At 35.9% G+C, this 22,973-nt stretch overlaps 1 protein-coding gene across 1 annotated transcript in view; it reads left to right on the plus strand.

Moving 5' to 3' along the window:
* Positions 1 to 21,436, plus strand: part of TDRD12 (tudor domain containing 12) — a 37,309-nt gene extending 15,873 nt beyond the window's left edge. Inside the window, 20 exon segments of the mRNA XM_075161332.1 lie at positions 17 to 144; positions 1,886 to 2,077; positions 3,113 to 3,241; positions 5,058 to 5,175; positions 6,041 to 6,174; positions 6,266 to 6,486; positions 7,245 to 7,344; positions 9,366 to 9,553; positions 9,869 to 10,079; positions 10,621 to 10,713; positions 11,987 to 12,156; positions 12,820 to 12,829; positions 13,556 to 13,583; positions 13,586 to 13,607; positions 16,303 to 16,421; positions 17,513 to 17,558; positions 19,161 to 19,274; positions 19,360 to 19,513; positions 19,603 to 19,669; positions 20,006 to 21,436. Of these exon segments, the coding sequence (XP_075017433.1) occupies positions 17 to 144; positions 1,886 to 2,077; positions 3,113 to 3,241; positions 5,058 to 5,175; positions 6,041 to 6,174; positions 6,266 to 6,486; positions 7,245 to 7,344; positions 9,366 to 9,553; positions 9,869 to 10,079; positions 10,621 to 10,713; positions 11,987 to 12,156; positions 12,820 to 12,829; positions 13,556 to 13,583; positions 13,586 to 13,607; positions 16,303 to 16,421; positions 17,513 to 17,558; positions 19,161 to 19,274; positions 19,360 to 19,513; positions 19,603 to 19,669; positions 20,006 to 20,091 (2,330 nt within the window). The 3' untranslated portion in view covers positions 20,092 to 21,436.
* Positions 21,437 to 22,973: the final 1,537 nt, after the last annotated feature.

Raw genomic sequence — 22,973 nt, forward strand, 5'->3', positions numbered from 1 at the left:
TTCTTCCTATTTGTAGGCGAAGTAATCGTGACTACACCCTATAGCCTCCTGAGACTGTTTGAACATCAGAGTTTATTATTTTGTAGACTTTGCCATCTTGTTCTTGATGAGTTTGAGGTACTGTTCTCTGATGCTACTGAACAGGTAAATGGTCTTGTTCTGTTCTACGCTACTGCTCCATTATGCTGTCTTCCTTTGCTGTGGATGGTTTCCCAAGGACTTGCATTTTTTTTCAACTTGGTAGCAGTAGTTTCAGTGTAGGGGTCTTTAACCTACTTTAAAGACTTGCATCATCTGTCTGTAGGGAACTTCCTTTTCCCTCTTGTCAGTGCTGTTTGAACAGCTTCAGTCCAAGAATCATCTTTATTGGTAAGCTCCTCAGTCTCTGTAGAATGAAAGGCAGAAGCGAATGATCAAATAGTCTTGGAAGCAATCATACAAACTTTCCTTGGGCCGTAATGATAGTGCAGGCAAAAGGAGAAGCTGATCCTAACTCAAAGAATCTTGGAAGAGGAACAGCATTAACTTCCATGTTGACAAGGATGAATGTATTGCATCAGTTTTAAAATGATGACTTATAATTCAAGTTTGAGAAAATTCCATTTTTTTTTATTGCTGCTTTGAAGCTTCATAGGACAGATGCTTTGTGGTAGTATTACAGCACATCACATCATCAGTATGCAAAAACCAGTTTACACACCTTTTTTCACTGCCATAGATTTTTTTTTTAATCATTAACTTATTAATGTTACCTGTTTAAAATTTGGTGATAAGACTAAAGGGCTGAGTTTCTAACCGTGAAAAGCCAGAGAAACTTCTTAATGGAGATAGATTGCCCAATTTGCTATATGTGAAGCTGTAAATGTGCCTTTGTAGCAGCAAATCTCAAGTCATAAATTAGATGAAATGTCGTACTTATCTAGTAGGATACTTTATGCAGTGGGACATACCTTTTTGTCTGTTCAGGCTGTTCCTTCTCTTTTGTTCCTGCACTTCATGAGGCAGAGTGCAGGTGTACCATGTGAAGATTGTCAGAAAATTAGTTTGTAAAATACTGTGCATGTATCTGCCATTTTTGTAGGATCTTCTCAGCTTCTCGAAAGCATCAGTCTTGAATAGAAAAAAGAAGAGATGCTGTTTCAGATGGAAGTGATCATTTGATAATGTTCGGATTATTATAGCTCTCATAAGGCATTATATTACAGAAATGTTTTATTTTTAAAAATACTGCTGTTATGGGTAAGTTTAGTGTCAGGTTGAGAGAGATCTCTTAGAAATTGTGCCAGAGCCCTAAAATATTTCTTAGTATGGTAGTGCTTTGCAAGAAAGCACTGATGTGGTTCCGCAACTGGACTGCTTGTCACTTATGTAAGGTGATGTCATGAGGAATATATTTATTCTGTCTTAGTGGTTTTTATTTTTTACGAATGATTTTATGGCACACCCTCTTTTTTTTCTTTTTTTGGCAAATTATTGTATTGGCAGGTTAGGCTTATCTTCTACTTCCCTCCTAGTTTTTGCTGACTGCTTCTGACCTCTGGATCTACTTTTGCCTAGGCTTAGTATTTTTCAGATTTGAACAGATCCTTTTCCTGAGATTTCCATCTTCTCTGGGCAGAATCCTGCATTACAGTCCTCTGTGTGTGCACATGCTGTTCCTTCATGCTGTCCTGTCACTTTCTTCTTGCTTCAGAAATTTTTCAAATAATAGGGTAAAAGTGCACAAACCAAACACTTTGTTTTGGGATGTAAAATTTATGTTTTGCTGTGGTGGTGTTTTTGTGACTGGAAAAAACAGTGTGCTGAAACAGTGTACTTTTCACTGCTGTTACATACTCATTGGAATAGGATAAGACGATAGAAAAAACTTTTTTTTTCTTCATAGGTTTTTACTATATTAGATTGTTACAAGAAAGCCAGTATTACTGAAGAGTGGGAGTATTCACCGCATCAGATTATTGCTGTAGGAACTCATTGGAATAAACATACAGCACACTTGATAAAGGAGTTCATGAATGATCCTTACGTTGTGATAACAACCATGGAAGAAGCTTCCATCTATGGAAACGTGCAACAGGTAAAAATTTGGGGATGATGTCGCTATTTCTTTACTGAGATATTTTTCTGTTTGTACTGATCAAGGTCAGTATATGTGGCTGCTGATTGTTTATTTTAAGAGGGTAGTGCTACAATCCTAACTCGGACTGTTCAGGTGCACCTCCCATGTATGAACTGAGGCGACTCTTAGAAGAGCTGTGCAAGTTAATCACTGAACGAGCTGAAGGTCTTTTCACCTTGCTTTGTAGGACTGAGGTGAAGATGTTCCCTTGAGTATTTCATTGTTAGTGCAAATGAATCTGCATTTTATGTGAAGTGTTTGCAAATGGTATAGTTTGTGACCAGAATTTTATCAGAGTGTTTTTGCAATTGTTAATTGTGAGTAGCAGAACTGCAAGGTAAGTTATCCCAAGACAGAACTTAATTTGACCTAAAGTTTCCAGAAAGTTACTCCTTTAATTTCCAGTCAATGTGATGTAGCCCTTAAAAATAATACAAAATGTTGTAAGTATGATCTGAATTCTGCTGTGTCTCAAAATGTAATAATTTGGGGATTGAGAATGTTGGGAAATCTCGAAGACTAGGCATTCTGAACATGACACGAAACTGGGAAAAAAAAACCCAATACTTTTTGTGAGAAGTCTAATTAATGGTTTGGCAGGACTGAAAGCGTCAGTGTCTTGATGCTTTAGTTACTAAGAGTATTTCAGGTGGTGCAGTATGCTTTTGGAGTGTGGAGCTTTTTTTAGTGGTACTTGAAAATGCCAAACTTTAAATCACCTAAAATTAAATGAATGAAAAATCTTAACGTGGGATTTTGATTATGTGTTGGATTTTAATTATGCTTCTGAAAGCTGTCCTAAATGTGTACCTTTTGTGAGAGTTGTATTTTCTGCAAGTTTAACGGAAGACCTACCACTTACTGGAGCTACCATTTACTGGATTCTTTTTGGTATTATATAACAATGCTTAGTGCTTATTAAAAGGAAGAATTACATGGTAAAAATGTATAGATTACATGAATTATCAGCCCTCTGCTTTGTATCTACTTTAGGTCGTGCAGCCTTGCACGAACAGCGAGAGAACTGCTGTGTTACTCAAAATACTGGATTTTACCCACAGTCATCTTCAGAAGGTGCTGGTATTCACTAATTCAGTAAATGAAGCAGAAATGGTTCATAAGGTAAGAAGGTATTTAAATTTACATAGATAAGTGCCTTTTTTTAATTGTTAAGGTATGACAAACTAAAATATCTTGGCTTCTGAGAATGAAGAAGGTGTGTGAATTTGGAAGTTAATTATTTCTGCTAAAAATAGCCCCAACCCCGCTCTTCTGCCAACTAGAAGAAAGCCTAACTGACAGGAATGTCTGGCATAGAATGCATTCATTACTAAATTCTTAACTATGTTCTCTCTGTCAGGTTGGAACTTTGAGTTGAATCAAACCGGCTTTTTTCCAGTAAAAGTTCTGTCAGTTTTCTTAATTTTATTTTTTTACTGTTTCCAGGAGTGGTATGGGGGGAGAAATCTTAAGCCACCGTGTTAAGAAGTTCTGTTCTGTTGCTTTCTACTCTGGAGTAGTTGAAATTGTAGAAGGCTGTTTCTCTGATTTGAAAGAAACATTTTCTGTCATCCTGTGAAAGTCTACCAGAATTTAATTAAGCTTCAAGTCATAAGGCATGGGGGGGGAGATAACATGTTTAATATGTATTTTCTTAAAAACTGGCGTAAAACTGCTTCAAAATTATCTGTAATAGAACATGCTCCAGTTTTCCACCTTTTTTGTGGGATTGTATACTCAGCATTTCAGAGGTGGAGACTAAGAAGGAGTTTCCCTGCAGTAGTTCTTTCTTCAGATATTATAGCAATGAGTATATAAAACAACATAGCAATAGAAAAATGTCTTCTGTGCTTTTGTTGTCTTTTTGCTGCTCCTCCAACAGTGCGAAGTAAGAGGAGTGCACTCTGATTTGACTTGGAAGTAAGAGATGGGAAATAGTTCTGTTAAACCTGGATAGGGTGATGTGCATGATGGGGATGATATTGCTAAAGGAGGCAAGCTAGGAGGATATCAGAATTAAAACCTTTAGTGATAGCTTCAAGGATGGGATAGCAAAAGGATGTGTGGCTGGATTGTTCAGATGTCATAGGAAGAGATACGTCAGTCCTGAAACATGGGAATGTATTCCCTTCCAGAAGCCAGAATAGATCCTGTGGTATTTAAAGGATTCTTCTTACGTAAATGTTAGTGTATCTGGAATGTTTAATCTTTGACGATTGTTAATAGAAGCAAATCTGGTTTTGTCTCGTCACTTTCTAACACATTTTCCTTGAATATTTGAGAGTTAAGTTCTTCAAGCATATCAAAACCAACCCCACCACCACTTAAAAGAAGAGTGTTTATTGATGCTAAAGGAGTATTGAAGCTGTTTGTAGTAATCCGTGTGTACACCAACTTCAAATATCTTAAGTGTCTACAAAAATATTTTAAGTGTTAACTTAGTTCATTAGGCATGCCAGTTTACCAAATAACCAAGGTTTTTGTAGTGATTAATATGTGAACCTTGAACTTGACAAATACGTAAAGCCTTTTGAGAATACTGCATTCATGCAAGTTAAGTACGGGTAGATCAGTGAGGGGGGTTTAGTGCCTTTTCTGAGAAACTGAAACTTGAGCCTGCATGTTGTTAGATGATAGAATCGACTTAGAATAGAGAGGACACCTTAATGGTGGGAAAAGCTTCAAATGGAATTTGTACTTTCTTAAACATCTGTTTAATGTATTAATCCATTGGAACCTGAGCTTTATTAGGTTTTTTGTACAGGAAATTAACAAGCTTAATATCCATACTCTCAATTTTCTTTTTTTTTTTCATTAACTCTTTTCCTTGGCTCTGTTTCCAGTAGCTAGGTATGCTAGATACTAGTAAGTTATACTATTTATTAGAGCAGTTATTGCTGTATTGGAAGAATGTATAACTTTTCACTTTGTCATCCAGGCATTGAAGAGCAATTCAATATTTTCCTTGCAAATACATAAAGAGAGCGAGTTTAATTTCAAATATATCCTAGAGCAGTGGACAAAAAAGTATAGTTCTGGCACTCCTGTTGTGTTAGGTGAGTATTTTCTTTTTGTCTAGTTGTGATTCTGTCTTCATGGTGACTCATGTTTTACACTGAATATTTATACTAGGTTATCTCATCACTTCCACAGGGTCAGTTCCCTGTGAATTCTTTCTAGTTATCCCTTTACTTATTAGTGTTACAGCAAGTCTTTTTTTTTTTTTTTTGTGGTGGTGGTGTTGTTCATGGATCCCAGAATTAACTGCTGCAAGGGAAAACCTTACTTATTAGAAGGAACATAAAGGAGTTTGCTTTTTGGTTTTTTTTATGCATTAGTTAAAAGAACTACTAGTACTTTCAGAGAATTTCCTTGATTTCACAATTGTCTCCTACTACAGAGGATATTTTCAGTTTGAAATAATTTAGAAACTCTGAAGACTTACTGTAATCATTTCCCATATGTTCTGGTAGAATTTTATTTTTCAAGTTGTTTGCAGACTCCTACCCAGTTTCAAACTTATTTTTTCCATTTTCTACGTCAAAAGCAAGATTGACGTAATTGCATCTGCTTTGTAGGTTCATACAAAGGAGTTAGCGTTCCTGCATTATTCAAGTGTTTTCTATCTTAGTCCTGTGAAGTATTTGGCTGTGAGCAATTTTGTGATACTGATATGAGATATAGAGTTACACTAGATTATTAGAGACTTAACATGAAATGCTGTTTCTGCCATATTCTTAGGAAGTATATGGACTTGAAGAAATATAATGCCTTATGTAAGTGTATTGGGAAAAGACCTTTTTCTTCATTCTTAAGTCAATGGATGGGGAGAAGGAAACAGGAGTTGCTAATACGATGTAATACTTCACATGCTTGAAGTATTACAGTTATCTGATATGAGTGTATAAACCATGTGCTTAGTTTTAACAGATGACTGTATGCAGTCTTTGGGAATTACAGATGCAACTTGCGTGATACATTTCAGTTTTCCTTCTCCAAGAATCTTTGGACAGCGTCTACGCAGCATGTCTGACAACTTCTGTAATGTGATAAAGGTTTGAGTAAATCTTTAACAAGTTAATATTATGTTTGATTATGAAGTAGTGGATACATAAAAGCTTTTAAAAAAAAAAATATTTTTTTTAGGATTCTTCTGTAGATCAGGAATACACAAAGGCAAGGTCAGTCATTTTGCTAACAGAAAACAGTGCATGTCATGCACTTAGGATCCTGCGCTATTTGCAGCACGCAGAAGCTGAAATTCCACCAGAATTGCATGGTTTTACTTCCAAGATGCTAGAAGCTGAAGAAGATAAGAAATTTTCAAGGCCACTGTGTGCCTATCTTAAAACATTTGGGATTTGCAAGTAAGGAAATACCAAGTTTTCTTGACATCCGTACTGATGTAGCAAGGCATTCTGTGCCCTGAATGATGACTGCTTCTACTTCCTTGATGAATTTTCCTTTGAATACTTTTATTCAAATCAGGTTTTGCTCGTGATTCCCCCCCTACCCTGTTCAGTATTGCATCTGTTTCACTCTTCTTAGGTATTTTTATGAAAACAAAAATATTAACATTGTTATGGAGACCAATCATACATAGTCTGACATAGTAGCATAACTACAACTCCTGCCTAGATGTACTTTAGGGAACTTTAAGCCATTGTTTTGATTAGTATTCTAACCATAATTGCATAAGATTTATGCTGTGCTTTACTCTCTCCCCTGTCGTTTCCTGTCCCTCCAGAGTGGGTAAGTAGATGATGACTTCTGAGCTGTGTGTAACTGGATTGTAAGTAGTACCTGAAGGAGGAAGCTAAAGTGTTCTCAGGTATGAATTCTAGTGTAGATCAGTGTTGTTGCAAGTAACAAAAAATTCAATGTTAGTGTTTGTTTTACTCTGAAACAAGTTCTCTGGTGTTTTTTGTTTTGTTGTACAAACTCTTCCACCAAGAGCTTTTTGCTTGTTTCTGTCTAACCCCGAGAGTCATTGATGCTGTTTGAGACAAATTGAATATTGAGGGCTGATGAAATTTTAGTGTTTAAAGCTGTTGTAAGTCACATCAAAATAGTTTACAACTGAAAACAAAGGACTTTTTTCTAAAACAGTTTTCTTAATACGTAGGAATAGAACAGTGTGTCCAGATCGTCATCAAATTAATTTACAAATAGATGTGCCCCAGAATGTACTAGATAAAATTATACGAACGCCTGGATGTGTGACAGTAAGTTGTTATTACTTACCTTGGTTTTGGGTACCAAGAAGACAGGTCTTAATAGCTACTTAGCATGTTACTTATATTTTTGTATGACATTAATATTACTGTAGTATGTATACTGTACCTCTTGGATATTTGTTATTTTTTAGCTTTTTCTTCTCTCCCTTGCATAAATAAATGTGCCAGATTTTCCCTTAATCCTTAGCTTGAATTGAAATTGTTTTGCAGGTGATTCTGAGTTTACATCAGATTTTCTTCTGCATTGAAGATTCCCGTTGTATGGGAAGAGGGCTTATGTTCTGTTTATTCCTTCCCTCTGTAAATTGAGACCATATACTGAAATTAACAAAGGTTAAAGTTCTTCTAAACTTCAATTATATTTACTATAGAGGAAACACAAATTAATCTCTTGGAGTGAAGAGAAGTTGAAGTGGAAGATAGTGCATGTTTTGTTGGAAGTGAGGATTTTTTCTTAGCTGACACGTTCATGCAAACTTGCTGAAAAATAAGCATATTCTGGCCTTGTCATTTTAAACTTGTATTTTCATTTGCAGTATTCACAGAAAATGGGATACAGCTCCTCCCTTATCTTCTAGATGTAACAGTTATTTCCTACTAAGATGTCAATGCTTTTTGAAAACCATCTTGATAGAGAGTGCTCTTCTAATTGGACTTTTTGTTTTTTAATAGTTTCACAGTCATGAAACCTTCATGCTTACTGGGTTCACTTTGCTATGGTGGTTCTTCACATCCTAGTAACAGTTTGTATCTTCAGCTCCCTTCACCTGGCTTTTCAGTCCCTTCTATACTGGAGTACTGTACAGTCTCTCTATTGTCTCCTTGTTGGACGATGATTGCTGAGGACAAGTGTGTAGACATGGGTGCTTCCTTCCGAAGTTAGCACTTGGATCTAAGAAGTGCTGGATGCCTTCTGTTTGGATGAGCTGCTTCCACCTTCTTCCTGTCCTGTCTTTTCCAGAACTCAGGTGGCTTCAGGTCGTGCAGTTAATGAGTGTAATCTATTCCCAAAAGTCATAGATTGTGAGAATAGAAGATAAGGAGAACTGGGTGGATTCTTTCGTGTCACTCCATTTCTGCCTAATAAATAACCTTGGTTGGTAGGTGTGAGTTCAAACCCTTTGACAACTTACATGTATCCGTTTTTAGCGTCGGATGCATTTGCCGTGTTTAGTGGACAGATTTCATGACACTCCTATTAGAAACTTGCGCTTACCTGTGGTGCACTCAAGACAGCAGTTGTGGCCTCTTCCATTTCCTCATCTACTTCTGCTTCTCCTGACTGCAGAGCCTGGGTGCCTGTCTTACAGATCAGTTACCGCTTTGATAAGTATTCACTTTCTTTTTTGTTTGGAACCCAGTATAATGTTTCCTTCCTTTAAGAACCTCAAGTCACATTGTGCATTTCTAGGATTTTTATTAAGTGGAAATTACCTTTCTGGTCCTCTTACTATCCTATCTGGCCTCTTACACCCAGCGGTATCTCAGTACTTCTGCCTGGCATGACCCTTTGGACAGAATGCACCCAGCATTTTATGCACTGGTGTTGATAGTATATTCGTAGCTTTTCATTTAAGTAATTTTAGTGCAAAAAGAGTGAAGGCCTCGTGCTTCCCCGGTCAGTTCTTCTAAAACCCACTGTAAGGTTGGAGAATAGTTAGAATTAAGTTTCAGTGGTGTGGAATGCCTTAGTGGTTAGTAGCTTGGCAGGTAATAGTATAGATCACTGCTGCTCATTTAAGTGAAATACCACCAACTGAGACCTAACAGTTCTTGCTCTGTAAATTTCTGTACACTGTTGACTGGACTATGGGTAATTACTATTATTCATAAGATTATGAATAATATAGTGATAACTCATAATTTTCTGAAATGTGTGTATGTAGCAGCATCTCTGCCACATCTTTGGGCTGGAAGGAGGTAGGTGATCTTGAATATGAAAACTTACATTGCATTAATTTAAGAAATAATCCAGTCCTCCTTTTTTCTAATGTATTTTATGCTTTCAGATACTGCCTCTCCACATTGTAAATGCAACAAACTACTTCGGTCGAATAGTAGATAAACAAAAGGACCAATATACAATTCTTGCTGAAGAAATTAATAAGTATTTTAAGGAACCTAGTAATAGAATTTCTGTTAAAAACGTGGAAAAGCTAGCATTTTATGCATTATGTGAGAGAACACTTTTTCACAGGTAAAAATGTTGTGTTTTTAAATTATTCATGTGCACTTTTTATACAAAGTAATTTAAAACTTTTACTGTTTAGTTAAAAAAAAAAAAGTCAACCCACCCTCAAAACCAGCACAAAATCACTGCTATTCAAATAATTCTTTAAAAAGCTATCACATACTCTAAGTTACCAAAAGGAAAACAGAATGAGTACCCACACATACAATTAGATATTTTGCTATGAAAATACCTTTTTTTTTAAACAAGAGTAGATTAAAAAACTTTCTACAACTGCTTATATGAATAATAATTCTGTGTTTTCTCTCCTACTGTACGAAGGGTTCAGGTGGTAGAGATTTCCCCAAAAGAGGAGGAAAATTTGTTCCTTAACGTCAAAATTAAATATATAGATGAAGGCAGAACAAGTCAAGTTAAGAGCTATCAGCTGCTTCACTTACCTGCAAGGTTTCAGTGTCTGCCACCTCAGGCTGTGGAATTTGTAGTTTGTAGAGTGAAACCCATTGATAATGAAATTGAATGGAACCCACAGGTAATATTTATCAGGTTTTTCATGGATTTACTTTAAGTTCTTTAATTTCTCTCTGTGTGTTATTTTCTACAAGAAAATAGTTATGAACTGCAAATTCAGTTACTAAATTTCATTGCTTATTAGTATTACCAATAAAAATCTGCTATTGGGCCAGAGTCTTAAGAAGTCAGTTTTCTTGTTTGTTTTCCTACAAAATAATAAAGTGAAATTTATGGGATTTACTTCTCTATAATTTAAATGGCTTCTTCCAGAACAAGTTATTGCTGCTTTTGAATCTGTGCGGAGTAACAGGGGAAGGGCAGCCTCTGTAAATTGACCTGTGTTTGAGTATTCTTCCATTAAGGAAGCTCCTTTCTTAAAGGCTAATACTGTTTTAACCTACAGTAAAGTTGGAATATTTCACTAGTTTACTCAAAACTGGTTTTATTTATTGAATACCCTTTTCATTGTTAAGCTCAGAAGATTGTTTCATTATAATTAAAATAACTATGAAGTTACGTTGGTTTACATCTCAAGCGCAGTGAAAATTTGCTTTTCCTAGGTAACTCATTATATTCGTCACAAAATTAAAGGAAAACTACATGAAGCAAAAATAGTATATACCTTGGGAAATACAACCTGGGTTGACCCAATGGTAGGTATAGAATTGTAGCATTACAAAATATTTGTATCTAAACTTCTTTATAATAAGAGCACCCATTCTTCTCTTTCCTTCTGTCTGTTCCTATTTTAATTTTATTCTAAGTGGTATTCACATAATACTGTTGGCTAATTTACTGTGATGGTGTCTAAGCAGAGTTGACTTCTTAGGTTTTCCTGAAATTAAAATGTTATGGTCAGTGCCATGTTTGTATTGTTCTTCTGTCAGTTCCCTGGCCCATAAGAAAGGCAATACTGGCCCGGACCAAGTATTCCTGTTGGTAGTGCTGACTGGAAGGTGATAGCTAGGGAAAAGTTAGGGAGTGTGTCATCCATGTGATGATGTTTCCGCTGAGTATTCTCCTATTCTCCCAAAACTGTGCAGATAGGAGATTGCCTTAGGGCTGTATTTTATTTGAAAGGCGTTTTTTTTGAAAGGCGGGAATCTATTCTGACGGTTATATCAAAGGACAAAAGAATCAGGTGGCTTTTAAGCCTTTACTAATGGCATGAACAAGCTAATTGCATTTTTGATGTCTGTTAAGAAATAACCTCATTTTATGAGCAAGGAGTTCTGTGAAGAATTGTTACCAAAGGTAGCTCACAAGTTGAGGGAATTTTTTTTTTTATGGTCTGGACAAGTTCATCAGAAGGGCTTCCCTATATCTCAGGATCGTGATGGGCCTCTTGAGGCTGCTTGGTCCTGCCAAAGAGTACAGTAAGTTACTCCTGTGCTTTGGAATGTATCATGCTATGTTTTCCATCCAACCATTCAGTCAGCTGAAAAATAAAGTGGAAAGAGAAAATGATCTGGAAGCAATTCTCCTTAGTAGCTTCCTTTCCCATATGGCATATCCCAACCTTTCTCCAATTTCTATGCTTTTGTTTTCGTTTAGGGTTTTTCTTACCATGCCCCCCCTAGCAGTTTTATTGTTATTTGGGTCTAGAAGTTATTCTAACTATGTGGTGTGTATTTTGGCTGTAATTTGTGTAATCAAGGCTAGGATTATTTACTTTATTACCATCTTGGTTCTGTTGGATGGGACTAGCTACTAGTTACTTGAACCATAATCACAATGAAAAAGATGGTGATGCTCTGAAAACAATTAAACATGGGTAGGTTCTCGTTTGAAAATCAGAGAAAACAAATTGCTTACAGGTATAAATAAACGGGGATATGTTTGAAGTTTTATCTGAAGAACAGCTTAGAGTTGGGGAGAGACCATTTATGAACTATGGTTTCCATTTAGTATGTTTTGTAATTCAAGGTCCAGGTTACCAGGTTTTCAGATTTGAAGATGTCTGTCAATGAATACAACGTTCGATCTGAGATTCTGTCTACGGGTCTGGGAACTGACAATCCAGAACATATAACACAACTTCAGAAGTTGTGCAGACACATGAAGGTATTAAATCATGCAAAAAACTTGGAGCCTTTGTAAGTGTTTACAAATTTTTTTCAGCATATACTTTACTAGGAAAAAATTCCATTATTTGATTTTAACTAGATGTTTTCATGATTAATATTACTGAACATGATTTTCATTTAAACACGAAGACAGTAGTGTTTATGATATGTCTGCTTTCCTTTAACTATTCTTCAGCCACATAAACATCATGGAAAGAAAAATATCAATTCTAGAAAATGTTAAACTAGTATTTGATGCAGATAGTCAAGTTTATCTTAAAAATATGGAGTCTGAATTCAAATTCTGTTTGAATTTGAATTGAATAAAATTTCTTTTATTATGGTCAGTGGCTTTTTTGAACGCTTACCAGTCAGTAAATAGTACCAGTCAGTACAGTAGAGCATATTGTTGGTGTTTGTACAGCTGCAGAGTTCAAGCTGGAAAATTTAAACAGTTATTTTAAAAGGATTAGGGCTATACATTTCATGAGTATGGCTACATGATGTTTTTTGCAGTAACAGCACTGTGTGGTGGTTTTTTTCCTTGCCTTGTAAACTTTTACAACTGAGTGGTGGTAAACTTCGGTGATAAACTGAGTGGTGGTAAACTCCTACAACTGTATATGGTGGAAGGGCACATCTCACTGCGGTCTGTGCCGGATCCTAGGACTCTTGATTTAAAATGCTTATGAGCAAGACATCTGTAGCTTTTTTGTTCTGGCCTCTCTGTGGCACCTTGTTCAGGATTTTGTTTAGCCACTTACTCTTCAGTTTGGAGAGCCATCGTTGAAAAGATAATTTAAATGCTTTTGTCTGACCGACCAACTTTTTTTTAATATTTACAAGGAAGAGAGAAATCTCAAATATTTTCGTTCAGAGAGCAAATATTGCTTCATAAACAAAAAAGTCCCTGAAGTAGCAACATGGGCACTGTATGTGTTATCTCAGGGTTGGGCAAGTTAATTAAGGCTGTTGTTCCTCTGACTTAGCCAGTCAACAAGATGAGGAAGCCTAACCCCCTGCAAAGTCCATTTCCATCTTAGATTGAGGTTCCTGGATTTCTACCTAGATCTGTACCAGAGTTTAATCTTAACCAAAGGATTTGGTTTTTCCCATATTTTGTATAACCTTAAAAATCAGTATTTGAGAACAGCGTTTGCACTGTTGATGCCTGGAAGGCTTTTCTTCTGGTTTTATTACTCACAGAGGACTCTTGGGCTCTGAGGTTTCTGCTACCTCGAGCACAGCCTTTTTGAATTTATTTCTTGTTTCATGCTGTTACTGAACAGGAAGGTTGGTAACCTCCTAATGGTCACCGAAGCATGTAATGCCAGAAACCAGACAACTTTATCGTGGTGCTGTGTGCAACAGTTCCATCTCAAATATCTGTAATGCAACTGCTTGGATTACTTTTTGCGGATTCACTAAGCCTGATACTACTGTTGAAACATTCAGAACTGACTGCAGTCTTTTTTAGTAAGGTACTAGTTAAATAAAGGAGACTCAGAGAACTCCTGTAAGGTGAAGTTAACTGAGTAACTTCATTTGTGTTTTTTGCAGGAATATCTTCTCCCTGTTGTGGAATATGCATATTTACATGCTAGTTATGCAGATTTCAGATGCTCCATTGCAGATTTAAATTTTATAAAAGAAATTTATACTTCTTAGTATGTGGCAGATCACTTTGCCTCCCTTTAATCTGTGCTAGTTCGTCAAGCATTCTGTATTAATCTGTTTTTTCTTTAGGATTTGTGTGTGCAATGTGGTAATATCTTACCTATTGTCTTCATGGCTATGAGTATGGCTCATTGCTTAACAGGTACCCATGATACTTATCATCCTACTTTTCTCTGGTCATGATAATTGCATCAAAGAACGCTTCTGCCCAGTGAAAGACTTTTAGAAAATAACACAAAGATAAAGGCTACTTTCCATGCTATTTTTAAAACAGTCATTTTTCTCTGAAGTACTTGGCGAATTGCCTACATTGCAGAACTCTTGCCCAACAGCAGCAGCCCAAACCACCTCCCATTAGTGCATCAAGCAGCACTCAGTATAGCGGGTAAGTTTTCTGTTCTTGTGCCTCAACCATTCACTTCAATTATATGTCCTTGCTATAGAGTGCTATTCTTTTTGTGATTGTTCATCAATCTCCTTCTTTAAGTTCAAAAGCCAACAAGTTTCTTCAGTTAATTAAATACTCGTGGTTTGTCAAGTGCAGTGCAAGGATCTTACTACCTCTGTGACCAGAATGCAAGCGGTGTTCTACTTCTCCCACAGATATTAACAGTCTTCTAAACCAGTGGACCTTAGCGTATATAGGCTGTACAGCCTTTCAGGCAAGCTTGGCATAGCTAGAATTTTTTATGTTGTAAACAGCACTTGCCAGCAAGACCAAGTTCAATCTTAATTGCCTTAAGAAACATTTTTGTCCCGGAAAGAAAAAGGCTCAAATCTTCATCTCCAAGATGACTTGGTCTATACCATATAAGCGGTATCCTTGCTTTCAGATAATCCATCAGTTATGAATAAAGCCACTCTGTCTCTGGGCCTTCTCTCCACACCTTTTTGATGATAATGGAGGAGGTTGTGGCCCACCTCTAATGCATAGGCATCTCTCTTTTTTACTACCTTGTTGACTGTTCAATAAATGCACAATCAAAGCACTAGATCATTCAGTCTCTTTACATGATCTTTGGATATCGTCCCATGAAGACTTGGCAAATACTCCAGTCATTCCGGATTAATGGTGTTTGAGAAACACAGGCTATCCTTCATTGCAAGTGTTTCCACAGTTCGAGAGGTACTACGCCTAGGCTGAGAAGTGGGGTTCTTTGCAGGAGTTGTTCCTTGTTGCAGAATATGCAGTTACATGTTGGTTGTGTGGATTTTGGGTGCTTCATTGCAGACTTCGTATACAAAGCTTTTGTCTAACTTCATACTCTATTTGCCCAGTTTTCAGGCCCGTACCTTTCAAGTCCTTCTTCAGCTTGTGAGGCACTTTCTTGCTTGGTGGCTGTTTTTTAGGGTTTCTGTGTGGCGCATGAATAATTAAACATTTTTGTAGAACCTTGTTTGCTTTAAGGTAAGGTTAGATTCTTTTGGATTTCGGCTTTCCCAAGCTGTTCAGTAAATCATAGGAGACTTGACTTTTTTAAAAGTGTTTGATTACTTGAAGTCCGTAACTCAGAAATCGTTTCTAAAAAATACTATTAAATTGAACTTTCTGTGCTGTATTTTACCTAGCCTCAAAGAACTGTTTAGTTGGAATTATTTGGAAGAGTTGATAAGCATTTTTTAAAGGCTTAATCTTACTAGTTTACCTCCAAAGTAATTAAGGTGAGCTGTGTCAGTTCTGAATAAAGATGACTGCATAGGTATTTAATACTAAATCTTCAATATGGATTAATTTAAAAGTTAGTGTTTATTTATGCAGTCTGAAGCATTATGTGATGGCTTACTAGACTGGATTCAGTCCTTTTATGCCACTAGGTGTTTGGAGGTAATGGAAGAAAGTGTTTTTCATTTGGACAGATGATGACTCAGTGTTTCAAAAATTATGCAGCGCTGTGTTCTTCTCAATAATGTTTTGACGGAGACTTCCTAGGCTGTTGCAGAATATAGGGTTGTGGTGCCTATCTCTAAACTCTCAAGTAGATTGACTCTGTTGCGATGTTTCCTGAATCTTGAGTCCAGCTAGTGAAGCCCCTAGCTGTACAGCTGGAAAGCCAGGGCTCTCTTACTAATAAGTGAAGAACTTTGACTATTCTGAAATTTTTACTTTTTCCAAGTCGGAATGAAATACGACCAAAAAGCCCACAAACCTACTGGAATTCTTTATGAAAGGGAATAATTTTCTTATCTAGGTCTGTCACACACAGTAAGGCAATAGCTTTTTATAATCCTCTTTTTATAAGAGGAAATGCTGGTACCATCAGAATTTTAAATATTCTCCTAACTTGGATTTCCGTATAAATGCTTCTTATTGAGTTACTGAAGTTCAGCAACCCTGTAGTGAGATTTATGGTTTGCTAGAAGTGCATTTTAGTGTATTTTTTTTCATACATTAAGATGCAAAACTTAACTTCAAAAGGATTTCAAACTATGATTAGGAATCCTTTAAATATTAAACATATTTAAACCATTTCTTTTAAAAATGCCTTTTTCTCGGTTCAGAAGCAAAAAGGAAGATACAGCTGGTCCAGAAAATGCGTCTGATCCACAGAATATGTCAATACAAGAAAATTCTACTGAAAATTGTAATTCTTCTAAAATGACTTTTGGGAATCATCCATGTGGTAAACCTCTTTCATAATTTCCAAAAATTTTAAAACTTCAATTAAAGTTAGGTGCTTAAATGTCAACCTAAAAGTCATTTTACCAAATGCAGACTTCTCTGAGTATACAGAATAGCACCATGTAGTTAATATTTACAATAAGCCACAAATACTTTATAGTTAGCAGCCTGGAGATGCTGTGAGAGTAAGAGAAATTATTATGTCTTGGGAAATATTCTGTCCTTGAGACACTCAGAATTGTTTAGCTCTGAATGCAATGTGTGAGCAGGAAATCTCTCCTGTAGATAGGACGAGCATTTTGCTGTCAAAGGCCATAGGATTTAAGGAAGTTGAAATCTGTTGAAATATGAGGTAAATAACAGCATCATTCTCTGGGAGGCTTTTCTTTTTTTTTTCCTGAGATTCAGGACGGTAGAAAATGGCTACTTTTTTTTTGCCTTTTTAATCTAATGCTCAAGGATGTGGTATTCAGTCAGTAGAGGCTTAAAAACACATGGCTTTGTCACTCATAGAAGGGGGACAGAGGATGATCTGGCAGCAGCTGGCACTTGAGTTTGGAGTAATGAAAGCTGAGTGATTAAAAAGTTGCAGCAGACAAAAGTCAGATAAGATCCTGGAGTGCTTATCATAGAACGCTTTTTTTCCTGGAATAGTAGAGTGACTGTAATGCCATGTTTCAAGTTGTGATGGTAACATCAATATTAGTTGTTTTCATCCCTGAAACTCTTAGTCAGTTACCTAAATAGTCAGTTACCTAAAATGTTTCAGGTTTCAGATCATGTTTTGAAACTGGAAAAACCTTTACCTGACCTGGAAAACTGCATTTTTGGTGGTTTTTAAGATATTTTTTTTTTAATACCAACTACAATACTCTTTTTAGTTAAAATTTTCAGTTGAATTATTAACTTCATGAGATCTTTCCAAATAGGAGATACCCAATATAAATGCCAAATATAGTCTTGCAGTAGTAATTTGATTGCTAGCAAGTTATTTTTATTATGGTACTGGGATATTCTGAAGTATCTGGTTTCTATAACATAGATAAGTATCAAATATCTTTTTGGATTTCTTCTTTTTAGATGGGGTAGGTCAAGCTAAGGAAGCGGAAGACTCTACCCTGCATCAGCATAAATGGTACAAAAATTCAGAGTGATTTGTTCCCATGCCTGCTTTTTTTATGTGAACTGCCAAACAGGATAATCATCCTTACGGAAATTATCTGTTTTGTGAGTAAATAGGTATAATACAGGTAGAATATCACTGTTGAGTTTGAGAGATTACTGTTGCAGTTAGATACATATGTATATACACACATCATCTTGTGAATCCCTTAAGTAATTTAAATTGCTCTTTTGCTTACTCCTGAAAGCTAACACAATCTGTTGAAATTATATAATCTTTGATTAGACACCATAGTGCTAGGAAGTGAATGAAAACAAACACTTTTTCAGTTCACTCCATGGGTATAAAATACCAGCTCTGACTTGCACTTGTCTGGATTATGTTTTAACCAAAGACTATTTGAGGTCTAAATTGTAACTCCTAGCCTTCTGTCTCTGCGTATTGGTATTTAATGAGATGAATCAGTTTTGTGTCTGTCCCCTTAATGCGATTCTGTTCTTGGCGGGGGAAAAAAAAAAAAAAGAAAATCTGATTTTGTTTTGAGAATGTGTCCGCAACACAGAATTATGGCCCAGTGCCTTTTCTTTCTTTTTTTTTTTTCCTTTTTTTTGTTTGTTTGTTTGAAAGTGGATCCGTTATCCTTATTCCTTTGTGGATAGGACAATTTCTGTTGATAAATAATTTGAGAAGCATGCAGTAGAAATGAATGCTGGGTTTGTTTGTGATTATGAGTATGCTGAAGGACATCTCAGGTGTCGTGAGTAAAGTCAGCAGATAGTGGATCCTGAGGAGTTTTTAAATTTCTTACACACTTCCAGACTAGGCAGTGCTTTCCTTTGACTTACTCTTTTTCTTCTACCTATTAATGCTAGTTATGGGTAAATAACATTTTTTGTGAACTACCAGAGGTATTTTGTATTTTAGCCCATTGGAAAAGTTCTTGGTAGAGTGACTGAATCCACATGTATCTCCTACTGCAGCTTGGCTAGCACAGTTTAAGATCTTCTTTATGTAATACATGCTGAGGTATGGCTTAGCAGTTAAATTAATGGGGGTTTGGATATAACTGGGGGTATGATGAGGGGAAGTAACCTGAATGGACAGATACTGCAGTCTGCTAATAGGATTTATCTTTCACTGGTTAAAACCTTTCAGCATTTGGGGGAAGTTTGAGGCATAACAACTATAGAGTAAGCAGTTGAAAACCTTGATGAGAAATGTGTATTTGTGTCTATGGTCAGTTGAAAAGTTTGTCTTTCAGAGGTTGGTCTTGCTGCTGGTACCTTTTCCTCTGTCATTTCAAGATTAGGCTATGATAGCATCCTTAAATGAGGCAGTAAGTTTGATTCCTTTGGATATCAAATTTCATGGAGTGTCTCTCCTTCAAAGACTGAGATCGCAGTGCTTCTATGGAAAGCTTGGCTGACATCTATCACGTGCTTTCCTGACACTGCTATTCAGTGTCAATTATTATGGTTGAGTACAACTACAGATGCTGAAACTCAGCTGGTTTGTAACTAAATGGGAAAATTCTGGCTGTATATGAGACAGCTTGTCTAAAACTCGGGGTTTTTTTCCGTTGGAAAAAATCCAATTAAACTTTCTTTATTTTAGCTTTTATCCAGAAATAAAATGGTTTCAAAATGAAGAGACTGTTACAGTGAAGGTAAAAATAGCAAGTGTAGCTGACTGTAAATGTGAATTCTCTAAAGAGAAGGTCGTTTTCAGGTAGGTTTAAGAAATTTAAGTAAAATAAACATAACATTTGACTGTCAGCTTGCATTTAATTTTTTTAAACTTTTTTGTGATGTAGTGCTTGTTCAGGAGACAAACTTTATTTGGCTGACATGGAGCTGCATCAATATATACTTGCAGAAAAGTCTACGTGTGTGATTAAGGATAAAGAGGCTATTATTGTTCTCGCGAAAGAGAAAAAAGGAGCATGGTGCAAATTATTGAAGAACAAGGTGAAGTGGAAATTAATTTGAGAATTACTGAATGTTCTGAACGTATTCACTGTGCGTCAGTGCAGATATTTCAATGTTTTTGTCAACAGAATCCTCACGTGTCTTTCGATTTTGAACACTGGGAAGATTTTGAACATAAAAGCCCTTTTCCAGTTGGTAAGTAATGAACGAGTCGGTGTTTATAATGCATAAAATTACTAGCTTCCTCATTTTTGAATAGGCTTTATCTGAAATTCTCTGGCTTGCTCAAATTCTCTGAAAACAGGGGAGAGGACCTCTAATAGAAAAATACCCTGCTGCCTATAGTTTGCTATCGGAATAGCACAGACAAACAAAAGTTTGAAATAGTTTTTAGTGTTTTGGTCTAGTTTTTAGTCTAAAGTGAGGGTTTTTTGTTGTTTTGGTTTTTGGTTTATGTTAATACTACCACATATTTGTTCTGAAGCTCTTGTTTTTTCTTTATAAATGTTACACTTTGTTAATTACTTCTAGGTACTAAAAAATTGTATTGCACTGCTGCAGTAACTGAAGAATTGGTTGACTCTTCAGAAGACAGTGGAACAGAAAGTGATGAGTAATTTGGAGACAGATCTTTTTCCTCTGATAAGAATTATGCTTCAAAATAGTGTCTCTTGCATGAGTATTTCCACTAAAATTGATAAAACTAAACATATAAGTTGCAGAACTGTCCTTAATTTTAGGAGGAAAATAGTGAACAAAGTCCTTACCTCTGGGTGCTGAAAATCTGAAGAAATACTCTATAGAAGAACAATATATATGTTTTCCAGTGCCTTCACTTTAAAATTGTTGGCTTTAATGATGATGTGCACATATGTACATGTGCTATCCAAACAGTAAAATCTAAAGATTAAACTTGGGTTGTGAAGCAGTTGAATTTATTAGTAATTACAGAGCTTCTAATTTACTTATCTGAGTGACTTTGCTGTGTTAGCAATAGTAATTAAGTTTCACAAATGCTGATCATCTGTCAATTGTTTCTACCATATCCCTCACATTCATACAGTATCCGTTTGTTGGCAGTCATCACATTGTCAGTTCTGCATCAAGAAATGATGCCTCAACTCCAATGGCAATTTTTGTTACTTGATTGGAAATACATTGACTTGGTATGAAATACTGTACAGTGCAGCTCATTGTAGTAACTAACTGCTGTACAGCTTTTGTGGAACGAGCGCTGTGATAGTAGATTCAGTATTTGTTTTCAGTTTGTCATTTTCACTTTTCATGAATGCTTATTTCATTCCCCCTCACTTATCTAAAACTCTTTTCTCCTTTGCAAATGAACAATAAAATCTTGTCTGTTTAGCCCTAAGGCTTTGCCTTTTAATATACTATTTTTCAGTAAATAATTTTTCACTGCTAAATTTTTGCACATCCAGAACACCTTGCAATGAAGTAATAATGTAAAAGATATTTATAATAAATGAATCTGGTATAGATCTCTTTGCATCTCTAGATTTTAAAGCACACTAGTTTCCCCAACATAACTGTATGGTGATTTAGAATAGAGACTTAACTGTACAGATGTATTTTAAGAAGCCTAAAATTTTGTTGTATTCTTGACTGGGAAGAATATACTTGCTTGTTGGGGATTATTCTTTCAAGAAACATTGGGATGTCTTTACTTCAAGAGTGGGAGGAGGGCTGTATTAATATGTTTACACTGACAGCTACAATTTTTCTAGTATTAGCATATAATAAAGCTGCGTCTTTCTGAATATTTAAGAATATTGATGATGCCAGTGGAAAACTGCTGTATGACAGAAACAGTTGGAATTATTAATGTATGGTAAAAAAATTAGTGCTGTTGGGAACCTGACTATAACTGAGCTTAATTATAACCTTCACCTGAGTACAGGTACTTTCAAAGCTGTAATTGTTGTAAAACTACTTAAGGAAATAACTAATGTAACTGTATTTTGGTCTTGCTCTGCATTGTGAAATTGAAGACTCAATTGAAAAGAGTGATTGGGCAGGATGTTTTCCTTCATGTGTTTTGTTCTTCTTTGACTTGTCTGATATCTAAATATAACGTAAGGCAATTTTTCTGCTGGTAGATAAATCTAGTGGGTTATTTAATAGACACAAATTATCTGTAATTTTGTTTGAAAAGTAAGACATCTTAATATAAGGTAGAAGCAAAAGCTGGTTTTAGCCATACATTCTTAGCAGCCGCCAAGAGCCAGTTTATAAAGAACAGTGTAAAAAATGTAGCAGTACATTCCAAGAATATTCTCTTGGCCTCAAGCAATTTTTGATCAGGGTCTTCATGAGGAAGAGGTTTTCTGTGGAGTTCTTACTTGAAAATTAGTTCAGTTGAATTTTGGAATCTACGTCAACTTCTAACATTTCTCCTGCACTAAGGAAGTCAGTAGTCAAACAACATATTTTGTGAAGAAAGATTTTTCTTTTTCCTGTGTTTTTTAAGCCATCCCTGCTCTGTCTGCTTGACATCCTGTACCCTCAAAGTGTAATAGGAACAGATAGCTTGCTTTTCCCATTTTCTTGTCACTATGGTCCTCTGTCACCTTTTTTCCCCCAGTTGGGTGTCTCTATTTCAGCCTTCAAAATTGTAGTAGATAGTATTTTTGTATAAGGAATTACTCTGTTCCTTTGATCTTTCCCTGAACCTTATAGTTCTTCTGTTTGAAGTGATGTGTATATCAACTGGGATAGGGGAACAGCAGTTGTATTAGTGTGACTGGGACAAAACACTGTGGCAAGTAGGCACTTCGTATGTAATGACATAATTACAATTTTGTTTTGCTCTCCATTGACTTCCTTAGTCATTCTTAACCTTCTTTTTACTTGTTTTACCCTGATTGCACATGGAGCTGATATTTTCATGGATCTGACTATAATCACAAAATCACCTTCAAATTAATCAGAACCCATCACTTTTATATGTACCTTTGGGATTGCTTTTCTATGTAGGTAGCTGCTAAATGAACTATATAGGCACTTAAATTTTATTTATTTCTTTGTAGCTGCAGGATGATAGAAATAGCTTCTTGAGTTGGATTTGCTAGGCTAGTTAGTATGAACTTATGATCTTACGCCAGTTGCTTAATATTCTTGTGTTATATATTTAGGATGAATGTGCTTAAGAGTTGTTGAGAGGACTTGTGGTTTCAGTATAAAGTCTTTCTCAAATTAATCACCTTAACATATTGACAAGTGACTTGATAAAATTCCTTCCTTTATCCATTTGCACTGAGGGAATATATTAGTAAAGAATGTTACCGAGAATCCTTAAGTTTCTTGGGCAAGGGAATAAAAAGCTGCTTACGTCTTATGTTATTGTAGTGTATCTATTTTTTGTATTTTATTTTAAGCAGCTACCAAATGGAGTGTTGATGAAGTTACCTCTGTAAAGTTATATTCATGCTGAGGATAATTTCTGTGGCATTTATTTGCTGTTCTAGAACTTGGATGGTTT

This window comes from Calonectris borealis, chromosome 12 (genome assembly GCF_964195595.1).
Source record: "Calonectris borealis chromosome 12, bCalBor7.hap1.2, whole genome shotgun sequence".
NCBI classification, from domain to species: domain Eukaryota; kingdom Metazoa; phylum Chordata; class Aves; order Procellariiformes; family Procellariidae; genus Calonectris; species Calonectris borealis.